The sequence below is a fragment of the Gekko japonicus genome, unplaced genomic scaffold (assembly GCF_001447785.1).
Source record: "Gekko japonicus isolate JY-2015 unplaced genomic scaffold, Gekko_japonicus_V1.1 scaffold899, whole genome shotgun sequence".
NCBI lineage: Eukaryota > Metazoa > Chordata > Lepidosauria > Squamata > Gekkonidae > Gekko > Gekko japonicus.
Window position 1 is genome coordinate 57253 of NW_015163113.1, and position 16521 is coordinate 73773.

General features: G+C 43.4%; 1 protein-coding gene across 4 annotated transcripts in view; it reads right to left on the minus strand.

The window, feature by feature from the left end:
* Positions 1–1959: 1959 nt before the first annotated feature.
* The window catches only part of CADPS (Ca++-dependent secretion activator), a 517458-nt gene continuing 502896 nt past the window's right edge, over positions 1960–16521 (minus strand). For all 4 annotated transcript variants that reach the window (XM_015406842.1, XM_015406839.1, XM_015406838.1 and 1 more), the window contains 2 exons: positions 8873–8977; positions 1960–2298 (listed from right to left, as the gene is read on the minus strand). In XM_015406842.1, the coding sequence (XP_015262328.1) occupies positions 2119–2298; positions 8873–8977 (285 nt within the window). In that variant the 3' untranslated portion in view covers positions 1960–2118. The remainder of the gene's footprint in view (positions 2299–8872; positions 8978–16521) is intronic.

Consider the following 16521-nt stretch of genomic DNA (forward strand, 5'->3'; position numbering starts at 1 on the left):
AGGCCCTGGCCCCTAGCCACCGATCAGCTGGCCAGTGGGGGATTTACCAGTAGAAAGAGGAAGGCCCAGGCCACATTGCTGGCATTGCACAGAAAGTGATGTCATTGTATCAGTGACTTCTGGGTGATGCCCTGCATTTGGGCAAAAACTCTATGGTGAAAGCCAGTTTTACCACATAGTTTTGCCCAAATACCAGAGTGTCACCTGGAAGTCACTGATACAATGATGTCACTTTCTGTGCAACATCGGCAATGTGGCCTGGGCCTTTTTTTTCTCCTAGTAAGTCCCCCCCCCCCCAATCCTCCGCTGATTGCCAGAAAGGACCTAACAGCCCTACTTTCTATATATGTGTTTTAAGTAAGGAAATAAGGATGAGATAAGGAGAGGGCAAGGACTAGTGGCAGGGCATGGACTTTGGTTGTGTACATTTCAAATTCATTGCTTGGTATTGCCAGTTAAAGGATCTCTGATGACACTTCTTGAGACGCCCTTTCAAGAGACCCTGGAGATCTGTTGCCAGTCAGATTAGACAATGCTTGGTTAGAAGGACCGGTGTTTTTGGTATTTGGAAAGATGCAATATAAAGAGCATCCATACGTAAGCCTTGATTAGTAGCTTTTATTGACAGTTTGTGGCACCAATAGGCCTTTTGCTAATTGCGTCTGCTTTTGATATCTTTCCACCTTTGTGCTGCCTGAATGATTTCTTCTTTGACCGAGAGGTGACAAAGAGTGAAAATCCCTTTCTTGTGGCCTGATCCTGTTCAGTTTCAGTGAGGCTTACTCCCAAGTAAATGCGAGAAGGATTGCAGGCATAAGTGATATAAAGTATGATAGCAGGATTTTGAATGCCTCTACATCCCAGACTTTTGTGAGTAAATTAGAAAACCCCTTTAATTAACAAACTATAAAAACATTCATGTGAAAAGAAAATTCCTTTATTCTAGAAGAGGGGGGGTCTCTTACAGTTTTTTTCCAAAGTTTGCTCTTATTTTGTTTTTGTTTTTCACTCCCTAAGACAGACATAAAAAGACTCCAGCGTTTATTCTTAGGACATCTGAATAGTTATTTATTGAGAAGCCACAGTTCTCACACTTTTACAACTGTCGGCTTGTATAAGGCAAAAAAAGCAAGATGGATCCACTATTTTACACAGAAAAGAAAAGCTTCCGGAAGGGGATTGGGGGGGGGGGAACCCAAGGGCATGCAAGTTACTGGTCCAAATGCAATGTACATGACAAGATATAAAAACCATTGTGAAAACAAAAGGAAATTTAAATTATGGTTACAATCTACCCAAAGAAATCTTCAGATATCGTTGTTATTATTATTATTATTGTTGTTATCTTGTTATTATAAACACATCTGTATAGTCTAAGATTGTAATTAAAGTTCTCCTTTTTACAAACACAGTTATCGGAACTCAGAACAAAAAAGGTGTAACATTGAGATAGTGGGAGAGATGTTGACATACAACAACTGCTCTGGATCATAACGTGGACAAGGTGATCAAAGTCAACCTTCTGTGGCAAGACGATTGACTATTATGATATGTCACTTCTACAAAGTTAGCCGTATATATTGGAGGGAAGGTGCTTCGGGTATATTCAGTAGGAATAATTCTGACTTCTGGTTTCTTGTTTGTCCCCAAAATATATTTTTTAAAAGGTCATTTATAGCCACCTCGCTCTGTTTCTGAAGCAGCTGGCATCCACAGGAGAGAAACAAAGATATGAAAGTACTTGTTTCACTTGTCTTCACAACAATTTACCATCAATGTATATACAGTACATTAATGAAGCATCATTTATACTTTAATTATAACAGGGACACACCTAGCATGTTTTCTATGCAGATTTTTTTCCATTAACAGTTTTTAAACAATGGTGTTCCATATTGCTTATGAACATATAGATATGAAATTAGGGAAACTCAATGAGTCGAAACAGAGGTGCTAAATCTTAAGTACCACACAGCTAAAATGGCAATTGTATTGGGAGACTTTCCATGGGCATTTAGAGCTGACAGAAAATGTCCTAATGTGGCTAACTGAATAACAGACTAGATACATGCACTGGTTTCCAGGCTACATCCAAGTTGAGAGGGGGAGACGAGGGGGCTAATCATCCTCTTCATCTTCTTCATCGCTGTCTTTCATGGTGATCCCTTGAAGCCCTCCTCCTTCACTTACTGAGGCCGTGGCTTCTTCTACAGTCAGTCGGTTTCGCACTGTTTCATAGGTTTTGCTGTTCAGGGTAGAATCCAGAACTCCTTGCAATCGAAAATCTCTGAATGTTTTCTGAGGGGGGGGGAGAGATGTTCATGTTGTGGGGAAGAGGGGTAGGTGTTAAGAAAGGAAATAAAATTTGGATTAGTATCACCAAACCCATTTCTAGGATTTCCCCTTGTCACAAATTGGACTTTATCTTTCTGTGCAATCCTAAAAAGAGCTATACCAGGGGTGTCGAACTCATTTGTTATGAGGGCTGGATCTGACATAACTGAGACCTTGTTGGGCTGGGCCATGTGTGTCATAAAATGTAATGTCAGGTAGTGGAGATATAAACTTTATAAAGGACACAGACAAACACAATTAACTTTCACATTGTTTTTTTACTGAGAAAGACTGGATCATGAGGGCATGAACACAGTGAAAAGGGGGAGGGAACTCAATTGCACCCAGGAGAGCCCTGGAATAAGGAGCCCAACAAAACACACACACAGCATAAGGATCCCAACAGAATACACACATACTGTAGCAAGGCACACAAAAGCTCATACCTTAAACAAAACTTTGTTGGTCTTAAAGATGCCTGGTATTTCTGCCGTGCAGTTGAGGCAGCCCAGCAAAGCAATCTCTCCCTTGTTCCCTCCCTCCTTGCCTCCCTTCAGGGAGGAGCATCAGCCAGTGGAAGGAAAGAAAGGCTTCCATTTGTCTCCTGTATACGATTGGCCAGGAAGTGAGCTTTCGCTGGTTTCCTCTCTTCCCCTGGGAGGAGAAGGGGGAGGAGCCTCAGCCAGTGCTTTACCAGACTCTCTCAATCGCACAGGAGAGGCTTGCCTACCTATCTCTCCTGTGTGATTAAGAGAGTCTGGTAAAGTAAGCTGTGATGTAGCAGCGGCAGCAGAACTGGAAAAGGAAGCAGGAAACAGCCAAGGCCTTGCACGCTGGATTGCATCCCTCCAAGGTATTGATCTGGCCCCTAGGCCACATGTTTGACACCCCTGAGCTACACCCTTCTAAGCCAGTTGACTTCAGTTGATTTAGAAGGGTATAACTCTGTTTAGGATTGCACTGGTCATGATTTTCAACTCATTGGCTGGTAAAATCAGTGGTAAATACTTTGAAGAACATAACATTGTGCTGAATACAAGCAGTGTTCCCTCTAAGCTGCGTTGGCTCACAGTTTTTTATCCTCTGGCTCACACATTTTTGTCTTTGCTCAGGAAGGATGGCTCCAGAGCAAACTAATTTATGCAGTAGCCAAATTGCTCCCTCACAACTTTAATGCCAGTAGATCACAAAGTAGAATTTTGCTCACAGGACTCCACAGCTTAGAGGGAGCATTGAATACAAGTAGACATGGGACTCAGAAGTCAAGTCTTGTCTTTTTAATAGATACTTGGTTTAGTGCCATTTGTCTGTAGGGAAGTGGGAAAGAACTGAGGGGCTCTGAATCCAGGTCCTTTTAACAGAAAGTGATAAAACATTTTATCAGTAAAAATAGCTAATGGGTCAATCCAGTTAAAGACATACACATGCAGAAGAAGCCTTCAGTGTGAACATCCCTAGCAGGAGGAGAAACCCTGTACACAAATGACTGATGTGGAAGCTATTTGGAACATGGTATTTTATTACATAACAAGGAGGTACTCATTACCAGTTTAAGAAATACATGACAATATATACAGTTATAGATGGCAGAAACACACAAAATATACTCAGATCCTCTAACTTAGAGGTCCTCAGCTAGGTGCCCATAGGTGCACCAAACAACTTTCATGGCACCTACCAAGTATTTTTTAGAAAGTGGGTAGGGCCAGATGGTTTATTTTAATTATGGTTAGTTTGTGAAACCCAAGGTTTAGCTTGCAAATCGTCATTCAGATCCCGGTTTGCCTCGACATATTCTGTTTTATCTTCTTTTCTCTTTGCCTCTCCTGACCTGCATTATCTGATATAATTATATTTGGGTGAAAGACGGGTGTAGCATATGAAAAAACTCTGGTGGGTTCTTCCCAGAGTTGTGACTGTTCTAACAGAAGAACATGTCAGTGAACGGAGTGCTGGCTCAGATGGTCAGCCTTGCCATTTCTCCCCCATCCACTCACTCATTGCTGCCTCCTGCTTCTCTGGCGGGGGGAAATTAGCTAAGCAACCCCTCCACCCAACAAGTGTCTGACACAGAAGCAGCACTGCTGTCTCCCTTTTCAGCCATCCTGTAGGGGCGGTTTATCTCTTACCCAGCAACAAGAAGTAAATAAATAAAGAGCATGCGAACTAGAGGGTGGGAATGGACAGACTGAGAGCTTGAGCTAGCATTCCATTTTGTTGCTATGCTTGTTTGACAATTTTAAGTGTGGAACTGGATGTGCTGTGTGGATGAAGAATGTACTTCAAGCGTTCCTTTTATATTACCTCAGTCTTCGCCCTTGGCTAGAAGAATTGCTAGCCACCATGGATCTGTCTAGCTTTCCCCAGGACTTTGTGATCAGGGTGCTCCATACTCTTTCTTTGTATTTGGTACCAAAGAGGATGGACCAGTCTAAAGGCCCTACTGCTTGTATGCGTTGAGACATGATGCAAAGAACTTGGCAAAACTTGTCTGTGAGCCTAGAAACACCAAGGAGACGGTGGCCTGCACTCAGAATGAAGGGGGTGGGGTGGGGGGGCCCCTTCAAGTCACTTACCTTTGCTCTAGTGCTGAGTTCAAGTAGCTTTGTTGGATTGCAAGAAATGACACTTACGTGAGGTTGAAGGCACTATGAGCAGTCTCGTCCAGTATTTACAGGATACATAGGGTAGCACAACGCATTATCTCAGCATATGCATTTTCCCAAGCCTGCCTTTGTCAAGGTCATATGAATGTGAAGGGGGGGGGAAGGAAGCGTCTATGGGACAGAATCAGTAAGCAGAGGAGATGTCTGCAGCTATTGAGTCTCCCTGCAAATGTTCTGGAAGGCCATTTTCTACCCACCAAGACAGATCCCAGGGCTCCAGTGGGGGAGACTAGTGTAAAAATAACCTTGGAGATACTTGTAGGGGAGAACTGATACATGGAGAAAGAAGAACTAAGCACAACCTCTAACTTAGGTGACCTCAACCTTTTTAAACCTACAGGCATCTTTGGAAATCTGACTCAGGGTGGTGGATGCAACTAGGGGTGTGTCAGAAAATTTTGGGGGGTATTTTTTGGATTTGTGTCTATCAGACCAAAATAACATAAGTAAATACCAGTACAGTATTCCAACTCAGGAAATATTCGGTATTTCCAAATGTATTTGAGTCTATTATACCCACGGGGAGGGCAGGGAGAGCGAGAAGGCATGTTTAAATGCCTTCCCTTCCCTCCCCAAGCCACCCAGCCACTTCCACTGGTCAGTTTCGCTCCCTGCTGGTCAGCTGTTAGGTTTAGGCCATTTAAACCTAACAAGGGACTAGTGGAGGGGAGTGAAACTGACCACTGGAAGTGTCCAGGCAGCTGGGGAAGGAAAGAGAGAGGGGGAAGACATGCTTAAATACCTTCCCTTTCCTGCCAGCCATTAAACTGGTCAGTTTCACTCCCCTGGGCTTCCAAGAAGGGGGGAGTGAAACTGACCAGTCTAATGGCTGGAAGGCATTTCTGCTGAACAGCGGGGACAGCGCACTACCCCACTGACAGGCTGAAATGCCTTCCAGCCATTTAACCCCTCTGTTTCACTGCCCCCTGCTTCCAAGCAGGGGGCAGTGAAAGGAAGGAGTGAAATGGCTCCTGACAGCCATTAAACTATTCAGTTTCACTCCCCTCCACTTGGAAGTGGAAGGGAGTGAAATGGTAAAATGGAGGGGAGTGAAACTGATAGGTTTAATGGCTAGAAGGAAAGGGAAGGCATTTAAACTGAACCGCTGACTGGCGGTTCCCTCTGTCAGATGTTAGGTTTAAATGGCTGGCAGCTTTGTTTCGGTATAACTTAACGAACCTGAATTAACACCAAATAAAATTGGCTTTTTCTGGACTCAGCTATATTGGTAGCTGAATACAGATCTCTGATCTATATTCGGCTTACATGATACGTGAAAAATACTGATAAGGTATATTTCGGGTATTTATTTGGCTCGGTTTATGCCAAATACACACCCCTGGGTGCAACTAGAAAATGGCTGCTGCAGGAAGTAAAGTCAACCATGAAATGTCAGGGAGTAAATCTAATAGTAACTCTTCAACATTTCAGGCAGAAGCTCTGTTTAACCGGTTGCCTTTTACAATGAACACATACAGTAACACAGTGAAGATCCTTGTGCTTTGGTGGCAGCTGTTGCCGAAGCAACTTTTTAAAAATTGGCACAGCCAATCAGCTCTCTAGTGCCCAATCAGAAGCCCTGCTGGGAAAAAGCCCCACCTGGCCCCATCCACTTTCTAAAATCACTTGATGGGTGCCAGGAAAGGTGTTAGCGGGCACCACGGTACCCATGGGCACGACACTGGGGAACCCTGCTTTAACCCGCCAGCCCCCCCCACACTCCCATTCTCTCCACTGTCATTATGAGACCTACTCAGGACTGAAAGTCCCATGTTAGTCTTGCAATGCATAATCCTACCCGCAGTTGAATACAGATAAGTGGTTGTTTCTTGCACAAAAGGTGAATTAGAAAACTGTCAATTAATACTAGTATTTGATTAAATTTAGAGCCTTTTGATGTCACAGAATACAACTGCAGGTTAAAAATGCAAGTATTAGTAAAATTCTTTTGCCGTTTAACACCAAGAAACAGTTTAACAGTGTTTTAGATAGCTAGTATGCCTAAAGAAATTGTTAATTTTTTTTTAGCTGCTACATAGTGGTAATAGCATAAAAGACATCTGCCATGCTTTTCAGTGCCCCCCAGCTAACACATAATAATAATGTGCTGATACCTATTGCTTTTATTTATGAAAATTAAAAGGTCCTTTAGTAATTTATTCATGACTTGATTTTTAGAGTTCACAGTTCTACTGTTTTAATCCTCTTCGGCAAAAAGCATTGCAGAGAACCAAAAATGATCAAATATGTATTTACCTCCTCCTGTGATCTTATTATTTCATTTAAGGCACTGAGATTTCACACTGAAATAATTATCATGTGTCCAATACACACACATATGCACACGCACATGGAAAAGAGGCTACATTCAGGTTATGTTATTTCACCTGTGCAATCTCGTCTAAAAGACTGGGAACACCCACTGGAAAGAAATTATTTCAGTTACCTAAATGAATTATTCTAATCTGCATTTCTCGCAGTAACTGCAGTCAAGGAAACTTGAAGTAAAAAGTAAAGACTGCCCCTTAAATCAGTTTTACAAATGTGAAATCCAAAGAAAAATATATTAATTAACATAAGCAACAGTGTGAGGATGACTGAAATATATCTGCTTTTTATACATAATGTACTCTGTATATATATACACACATACAGTATCAAACACATAGTGCTGTTGTGTGATTATGGAATTCAATTATTCAGTAGTAATGTCTATGCAAGCCAGATATGTCAGTAGCCCAGAGAAAGTAATCATGGATCCATGCTTACCGATTAATGCTCTGGACATATTCTGCTTGAATATTTGGGTTTTGCTGCACTCCCTCAGGCAATATTTAACACTTATGAAAACCTTTTATTTTAATGCTTTCTTTAGAGGAGACATGCTGACTTAGGGAATGTTTTGCTTCAAGCTCTTTGGAGAGGTACTAATCTCATCTCAGTTTAATTTTTTTTAGGTTCAGAACTACATGGGGACTTTGTGGAGAGAAAGTAAAGAGGCATCAAGCAAGGGGATGGAGAGGCACAATAGAGATAGAGGGAGAACATTTTAAAGGGCCATTTTAAAATGTAAAGGGACTGGAGACCCTGACAAACAGCTGGTTGGGTAGGCCTGGTCTGGTTGCATTATTGCCTGTGTGTGGTAGACCTGCCCTTTCTACTTTCCAGGAGCAAGGAGGGGGGAAGAGAGAGGAAGCTGGTCTCTCCAAATAGTTGTTTGGTGGCATCACCCGCCCTTTGAATTTTTAAGGGCCATTCTTTTCTGTGGGAGAGGCCAGGTCTTCCCATAGCAAACAATGGCCCTTTAAAATTTAAAGGGAGGGAGATGCTGACCAACAACTGTGTGGTGAGACCAGCTTCCTCTTCCTCCCTTTCTCCTTCTCCTGCTGCCTCTGGGGAGGGGGCTTTAGGAATTGGGGGAGCAATTACTAAAATGGTCCTTAAAATAATGGGGGGGGGGATCACAAAATGATAAGGAGAGTCCTGAAAATTTAAGATAACGGGAAGCATGCCCTCCCCAAATCTGTATCCAAAATTAATGCAAACATTTTTTGATATGGATCAAGATGAGTAGCCATGCTGTCTGTCTGTAGCAGTAGAAAAGAGCAAGAGTCCAGTAACTAACAAAATTTGTGGCAGGGTATAAATTTTCATGAGTCACTGCTCACTTCTTCAGATTTTTGATGTGTACTTCCTTATTTCAAGCATATTGGTCTGACCTGGTTATAAAGGTCTTTCAGCCCATGACAGTGATATAGTTTAATAAATCTTTCACTGATGACTCATTTGGTTGACTTTATGCTTTTTCGTTACCATTTCTTTAACTTCTTGTGCCTTGTTTGAGAAATGAAATGGCATATGAAGACACTTACCTTTACTATCCTAATAAGGGTTTTTAGTTGATAGATGTGAAGCTGAAGGTCCATGCGGTCTGTCAGCCAGGTGCAAACCATATTCATGGTGCTGGTGTACCATTGCTGCAAGAGAAGTGAGAGTTTTCCAAGGAACATGCCAGACATCATGCACATTATGTGCCATGTTCAAACAAAATCCACATTCAGTTCCACTCAGACTTGATTTTTTGGGTTTTCCGGCCCATAGATGAAAGCTTAGCACACGTTGTTTCTGTACCTGGGCCCCGGCCCTGGTCACATGGGCCAGATATTGCGGTGGGGAGGCGTGGCTAAATGCCCCGGAGGAAACTAACGCGGGGCTGCCCGAGCACACGTCCTGGTCGAGGTCCCGTGGTTTGGGGGAAATGCCGATCAGATGGGTATCCTGCAGCGCGGCACAGAAGCCGTGCGGCGCGATCACACTGGCAATCGCTCTTTGTGCGCATGCGCTGTTGGGCGCTGTTGCGCAACCTGCGGAGACGAGCGGCAGCGGCCGCCGGATGCCATGTAAGTCCACCGGGAATGCGATCAGACACCCACCCTTGGCCCGCGGTTTCAGGAAACTAGTACCTCGTAGGTACTAGTTTTTAACTCCGCACCTTCGGCGGGGAGCCACGAGTTCGCCACGGGAGCACTGTGCTTCCCAGATGTTGGGGTGAGATCGTGCCCGGAAAATCTGCGGGACTCCCATGCCTCTCCCGTGGCAACTTTGCCGTGTGACCGGGGCCCTGGTCAAGAATCAGTGCAAGACCCCCCCCTTTAAATTTTCATGGAGCTTTTCTTTTTGTGTTGTTTTTAGTGCATCATTTTAACTCCCCACTTTGATCCATCATGCATGGTTTGCAGAAGTCACCATGTACTGCAAATGGCAGAATATGGGACCCTGAAACTACCTACTGGCTGGTTCCATTCAGTCATCATTGTCTTGGCTTCCAAATTCTTAAAGATGGCAGTGGCACAGAGCAAATGATCTCATCTCCAACTATTGAGTCTCAGTTGCCCTTGAGGGCGAAGGTTTTGCTCCACATCCACCAATCTCACTTGCAGCTGTGCCAAGTTCAGATTCCCACCCCTGCAAGGCAGGAAGTCTCCAGTGGGGAGAAGGTTTGCAGACTCATAGCTTATATGGCCATAAATAGCATTTGGGAATATGGGAGCTAAGTGTCCAGATTCTGGAGACGTTTTAGCTCTCAACCCATTCTGCTCTTTTAAAAAATAAAATAAAATGAGCCTAGAAAATAAAAATGCAGTCTGTGCCAAGTGCACATTTACACATACCCACTCCCAAGGAAGAATAATGTGTACCTGCACTATCTGCACATTCTATTATGCGGACCCAAACCAGGAGCTTAGTAGTGGTTCTTGGTCTCAGAACCTGTATCCCTGCATGGGCAGTAGTAGGCAGGGGATAGGTGTTTAACTCTTCTGCTGCCCACCTCCTTTCCTTCACACTCCCCTCCCCCCAGATGTTTCTCCATAGCCGGAGACACTTCTGACATGTTTCCGCAGCAGTTGTATGAAAAACAGCTGTTGAAGGGGAGTGCAGGTCAGAAGCGATGTTTGAAGGACGTCTTCCTCTGCTGCCAGAAGCTCTGCTTGCCCTCCTCCCCTGCTTTTTAGATCTAATCTGGCACCCACTTTTGCTCGCTGACACCACACAGTGGCAAGAAAATGAGACAAGTTCATGGACTCATATTGACTTTGACACCCATCGATTGAAGGTTGCGGCCTCTTTTCTACTGACAGGCCTCCTTGTGGCTTTAAAGCGGCAAGAGAAGCACCTGCCTCCTGGGGGAAAGGTTCCGTGGCTAGATTTCTGCTTGCCTGTTTAAACACAGAGGGCCTGTCACCAGAGTGGGGCAAGATCAGTTAGTGAAACCTAGTCATGGATTTCCCTTTTTTTTTTTAAGGAGTGCTGCAGAACGTCCTTGGCTGCCAAGTTCGCAACAGGATCCCTGGGGCAGCTGAGTAGGGGTGTGACAGCTTGTGTCGTCCGGCAGTTCTCAACTTTTCTTATTAGACTTGCAAACCCATTCAGGAGGGTGAGTTTTTCATGCTGTAACTTACTCTAAATTACTCAGCTCTGCCTTTTTTCAGACTGTCACACACAGAATGTTCCCTTTCTCTCGGAGGCTTTTGGGCACAGGCTGCCTCATAAATATTTATCATTTTGGCTTTGCATCCCAAGGTAATGAGGACCTCTTGTTTAATACATGCCACTTGTTCTTTTCCACCCATGTAACCCTGTGGCCTTTTCAGTCCCAAGGACAGCTAAAGTGATGCGAGTTGCCCCATGGCCACAAAGATTTTTCAGGAATTAAGCGATTACCGTGTTTGCTTTCCTGCTCTTCGGCATTTAGTTTGAATGGATTCCGCTCAGATGGGCTAGTGGTACTTTTAAAGACAGCCAAGCTTTTCTCTGTTCATAGTGAAATACTATTTATATCGCTTCATCACCTCATACGCTTTGCAAGTTTGAACACAGGAGATCCTTGCCAAAATTAATTAATTTATTAACTATAGCGGTTAAATCTGTTGCATGAAAATGTGCAGCGAAGTAAGTGGCAGATGAGTGTAAGGGACTCCATCAGTATAATACATACTGTAGAAAAACTAAGTCCTGTTTTTGATCTTCAGTGTCCTAAATATGTTGGCAATATAGCACTTGAAGGACCACCTCCCACATGAACTTTCCTAGTCTTTAAAATCTGTATCAGAAGCCTTCACAGAGTCCCCCCTCCCTTCACGGTCAGGCAGTGGAAACCTCAAGAGAGGCAGCCTTTTTAGAGGGGGCACCTCATTTAAGGAATATTGTCCCTGAACAGATCCGTAGGTCATTGCGGAACCAGTTAAAGACTGTTCTGCAGGATGTAAATGGATTGATGTTTATATTGTGCAATGGTGTTTTATATCTTGATATAAGTCTTTCGGAATTTGGTTGCTGTTCTGCTGGTTTTATTTAGTTTTTAGCCCACTGTTTGTTTTTGGTGTGATTTTAAGACGTCTTGCTTTGGAGGCCTTTCTTTAAAGTGGAAAAGTGGCTTATACATTCTTAAAGAAAGACTACTTCAAACAGGGAATTTTTCATGCTCTGGGCTTCCAGGAGCTTGTATCTGGGTCCTTATGGTTGTGGCTTCGATCTTATTCCACACAAGTAGAAAATTATTTGCTAACAAAACTTCAGACCTTGCAGACATCAGTGGCAACATTTTTTCAGAATTTCTCTGTTATAAGTCAGGTTGAGCACTGCTCCATCAGGAAGATAGAGGATTTCCTACAAAGGCATATTCTACAGGGGACCATGGCCAATTAGGAGTTCCCTGTGACCTGTATTCATATCTCATGTGTGTTTCAAGGCATGTTTTGGAAACATATGTAACACTGTCTAACATGTACAATATGGGTGCATGATAATATGAAATGGCTTTGAGATGTAGCAGTGAAATAAAGATTGTTGAAAGCAGTAATTGCCAGCTTAGGTCATTTTAAGTTGCATTGCCTTCTGTGGCTCTTATCGGTTAAGGCAGAGAAGCTCATGTGATGCTGTGTCAGTACATGGGATAGGTTGTCTTCTTTATGCTACAAGTAGTTCCTTCATGCTACATCCTGCGATCTGCTGCCTGCAGTGCTGCAGTTCATAGGATCAGGGGTTATTGGGCAAGCAGGGAAGGCATAAGGCAATATGAACATCCTGACTTTGGTCTTTTCACAGTGACGACACCCACTCAAGGTGTCTGCAGTTGCAAAGCCTTCATAGCCAACACTGGTGAGAAAAAGAGGTAGCAGCAGCATAGGAAAGGTTTGGAAGCTTTTGTAATATTCATGGTGGTCCTTGTAAGGGCAGAAAGATGGGACGTAGATTTTGTAAACAAATTAACAAAATAATGTTTGTAAGGGCTATAAAAACTCTGAGCTCCAAAACAGATAATTTCCCTGGTTTTTAAAGCATTAAATGACCTTTTAACTGTATGTAGGCAATCCACAAAGTCCCCCTCGCTTCATAGACAAAGGATGCTTTGTTTCAGTATGGTTGTGTTCATGGAGCCCTATTGCAATTGAATGCATGAAAAACTGAGTCAGACCATCAGGCTGCTGAGAGCTGTCTACTCTGCCTGACGGTGGCTCTCCAGGCAAGAAGGGTCTTTCCCAACACCTACTACATAAGAGCCTCTAACCAGAGACTGAACATGGAACCTTATGTGCACAAAGCAGATGCTCTATAACTGAGCTGCAGTCTGTTGCCTTAGTAAAGAACAAATGCCTTCACTTCGTCGTAAATATATTCCCATGCTTATCTGAAACAAGCATTCTCTGCTGATAAAGCAAAGAGAGGATAGGAAATGTGGGATACTGATCTCTCAAATGAGTTTCTCAGTCATTTTGAATCTCCAGCATTTTCATTGATTTCAGCTAAAAAAATTAAAAACCCTGTTTTTCTTGCCACCATTAATATTGTGACACATTTGTTTTCTAAAAATTAGGCCTGTCAATGAACTTGCACCCTCTTCTCTGCACCTTCTTCTCTTAGAACTGAAGACCGCTTCATACATTATGGTTCTTAGGTGTACATTTAACATCTTAGATGTGTAAATCTAAAATTTTAACGTATGAAAGTGACAAACAAGTGTTTGAAAATGTGCATCATAGTCAAGTACTCTTGACTAGTTAGATTGACTGTAGCACCTGTTGAGTTCACTCAGTGGGTAGGTTTTTTTTGCTGTGTAATATGTGAATGGGCCTAAATGGGTTCGTGTGTGTGTGTGTAGGAATGTGTTGTGATAGTTCATTGTCAAGACAAATGCTCAGAGCCTTTCCTGTATTATGATGTCATATGTTGGGGGGGCCTCCTGTGTCTCAATGGAAGAGTGACTGCTTTGCATGTGGAAGGCCCCAGGTTCAATCCCCGGTATCTCCAGTTCAAAGGACCAGGTAGTAGGTGATGTGGAAGACCTCTGCCTGAGACCCTGAAGAGCTGCTGTCACTCTGAGTGGAAAATACTGACTTAGACCCTTGGTCCTTCAGATTTAGTGTAAGGCGGCTTCATGTGTTCCAGGGCTCAGTCTAAATTTCTAGCTGCTTTAGGATGGTATCAGATGAATTTTCTGTGAATTTCTTGTGCCAGTGCTGGACACAGTCAGTGTTCCTTTTAAGATGAGTTAGTGTTAGCTAGCTCACATTTTTTAGCCTCCAGCTCATACATTTTTGTCTTGGCTCAGGAAGGATGGCTCCAGAGCAAACAAACGTATGCCATAGCCAAGCTGCTTGCTCACAACTTTAATGCCAGTAGCTCACAAAGCAGAATTTTGCTCACAAGACTCCACAGCTTAGAGGGAGCATTGGACACAGTGTGCAAACTGTTTGTACCTGTGCATGTACTGCCTGTATATTGCAGTGTACAAGTTCTGGGAAGCCAGAGCCAATCATAGCTTCCCACCAAGTCTGCATGGAATGAAAAGGATGCTTGTATTATTGTCCCATGAGGCAACTAACGTGTAATTTGTATGGTTTCTTTCCCACACAAAGGAGCTGTCCCTGGAGGAAGTAACCTTCAGAATAAGACCTGCCTTCAAAATGTTTGGACTCCAGGCAAGAGTGTCTGAGAGGTATTAGCTCTTTCTTGGCTTCTTCCGTCTACAGATCCTTAGACTCTGAGCTTTCTCTCTGCTTTGTCAACACGTCTAAATCAGGATCTTGGTGAAGAAAATTAACATTGGGGCTATCCTAATGGATTCTAACCAGACTTTCTCAATATAGCCTTTTCCCTATTCCTGCTATCTACACAATACACACACACACACAGTCTTTACTTCTCTAGATGACATGGTACATTCTTGAGTGGCTTTACAGACCTACTTATTTCACCGGCTAATGATTTTTGTGCTCACTCTGTGGCAGGATCGCCAACTTTTTAACTTGCCTCTATAGATGTGCCTTTCAGAACAGTTTGATATGCAGGACTTAGCAAACCAATTTTTAATAGCACAGTTTTCAAGCATTATCACCTACAGTGATGGCAGAAGCTTCCATGAAGGGCATAGCTGAAGAGGCCACTTAGAAAGTTTACCACCATACCCAGTTGTGAGATCCATACAGAGCTTTCTGCTGTACAAGAGTCCAATACACCCCTCGTCCAAGTCAGCTTTATTTAGTCTAGGCTGGGGCTTTTGGGGGGGCTTCTCTCCTGAGAGAGTATAAAAAAACCCCTAGGTTGTTCAAGGGTTGGTGGGAGGTTTTTTTGTTTGTTTTATGGAACCTGTCAAAATGCCAGTGGTCTGTAAAACTGCTCAACGAGCAGGCTCGTCTCTGAATGTACGAGCTGCGAGGAGAAAAAAAATGATATGAATAAATCTGCAAAGTAACACACACGGATGGCAGCGACGGCACATTTTATGAAAAGCTGTGCTGGGTTCCTGTGCTCCGAGGGAGGTGGTGTCATTACACATCCACCAGAACATCTGCAAACTCCCATTTCCTTTTGGTGGATTTGAATGGGAGCCTGACCTCCTGTTTCTTGCCATGAACCTGGAGTTCACACTCATATTTTACATGTTACAGGAAGCCACAGTTCACTCCAGGGGTGCTGCAAACAGAATCTCATAAGCCAGATGCAGCCCCTGCTTCTTAATGCACCTGAAGGAGTTGTATTCTTCATTTTTTTTTTAAAAAAAGAAAAGCCCACATACTAGTAGCTTAAGGTCACCCCGGCTTTTGTAAAGAGGTGGACAAAACCAGGAATGCTTACGGGGCTGGGTTGTCAGCAGGGTAGCAGAGGGATTACAAGAAACCTGTGACTCTGCCTCTTTCTGCCTTTGCTGGTAGCTTTCTTTTTTCCCCCTTCTCCTGTGTGTGAACAAGTGCCATACAACAGATTGAGGCTGGTATAAAGGCCTGGGACTGTGCAAGGAGCTCCCTGCTGGGCCTCAGCTGTGCTTGCAATTAGCAATAAGCATGAAATGATTATTGTTGTGGTGGCTGATGGCAATCTGAAGTGACAAGTTTTATGGGGGGAAGTTAAAGTAAATGTGTGTGTATGTGTGTGTATGGGGAGGGAAGATGTTCAGCAAAAGTTTTTTTTTTTTGCTTGCAAACCATTAAGGCGAAGCTTGGTGCAGTTGAGTCAGAACTACTTTATGTCATTCAAAAGGGTCTTACAAAAGTCCGCTGAAAGAATATTTTTCTCCTCTCACTGCCTCGGAATGGAGTTTTTCTAGGTCACGGATTCCTTACTGCCCTATTTAGTGTCAAAAATACCCATTTGCCTCAAATTAGCAGAAAGCTTGTAGTGAAGGGCTAGAGATTAAGCATACAAAATTACTCAGCGGGCGGCTGCTGGGTGGATTTGGGGGGTTGAGAAGTCTTTAAAACTGACTACAAGACATTATATACTTCTGACAAAAGGACATAGTAATCCTACCTGCTTGCTTTAACCACTGTTGTCTATCCATTATTATGTGCTTTAATGCCCATGAGAGCAAAACTACGGGTGATGCTGCTCAATAACCATAGTAACTCACACCCATGACCCCTCAGTTCAGCCCTGGCTTTCCAACCAGAACGAATCCAGGCTGCTCAACCCTATTAAGAATAAACGGAGGCAAGCACTTTGCTGAAAAACTCCAAAGATGTGT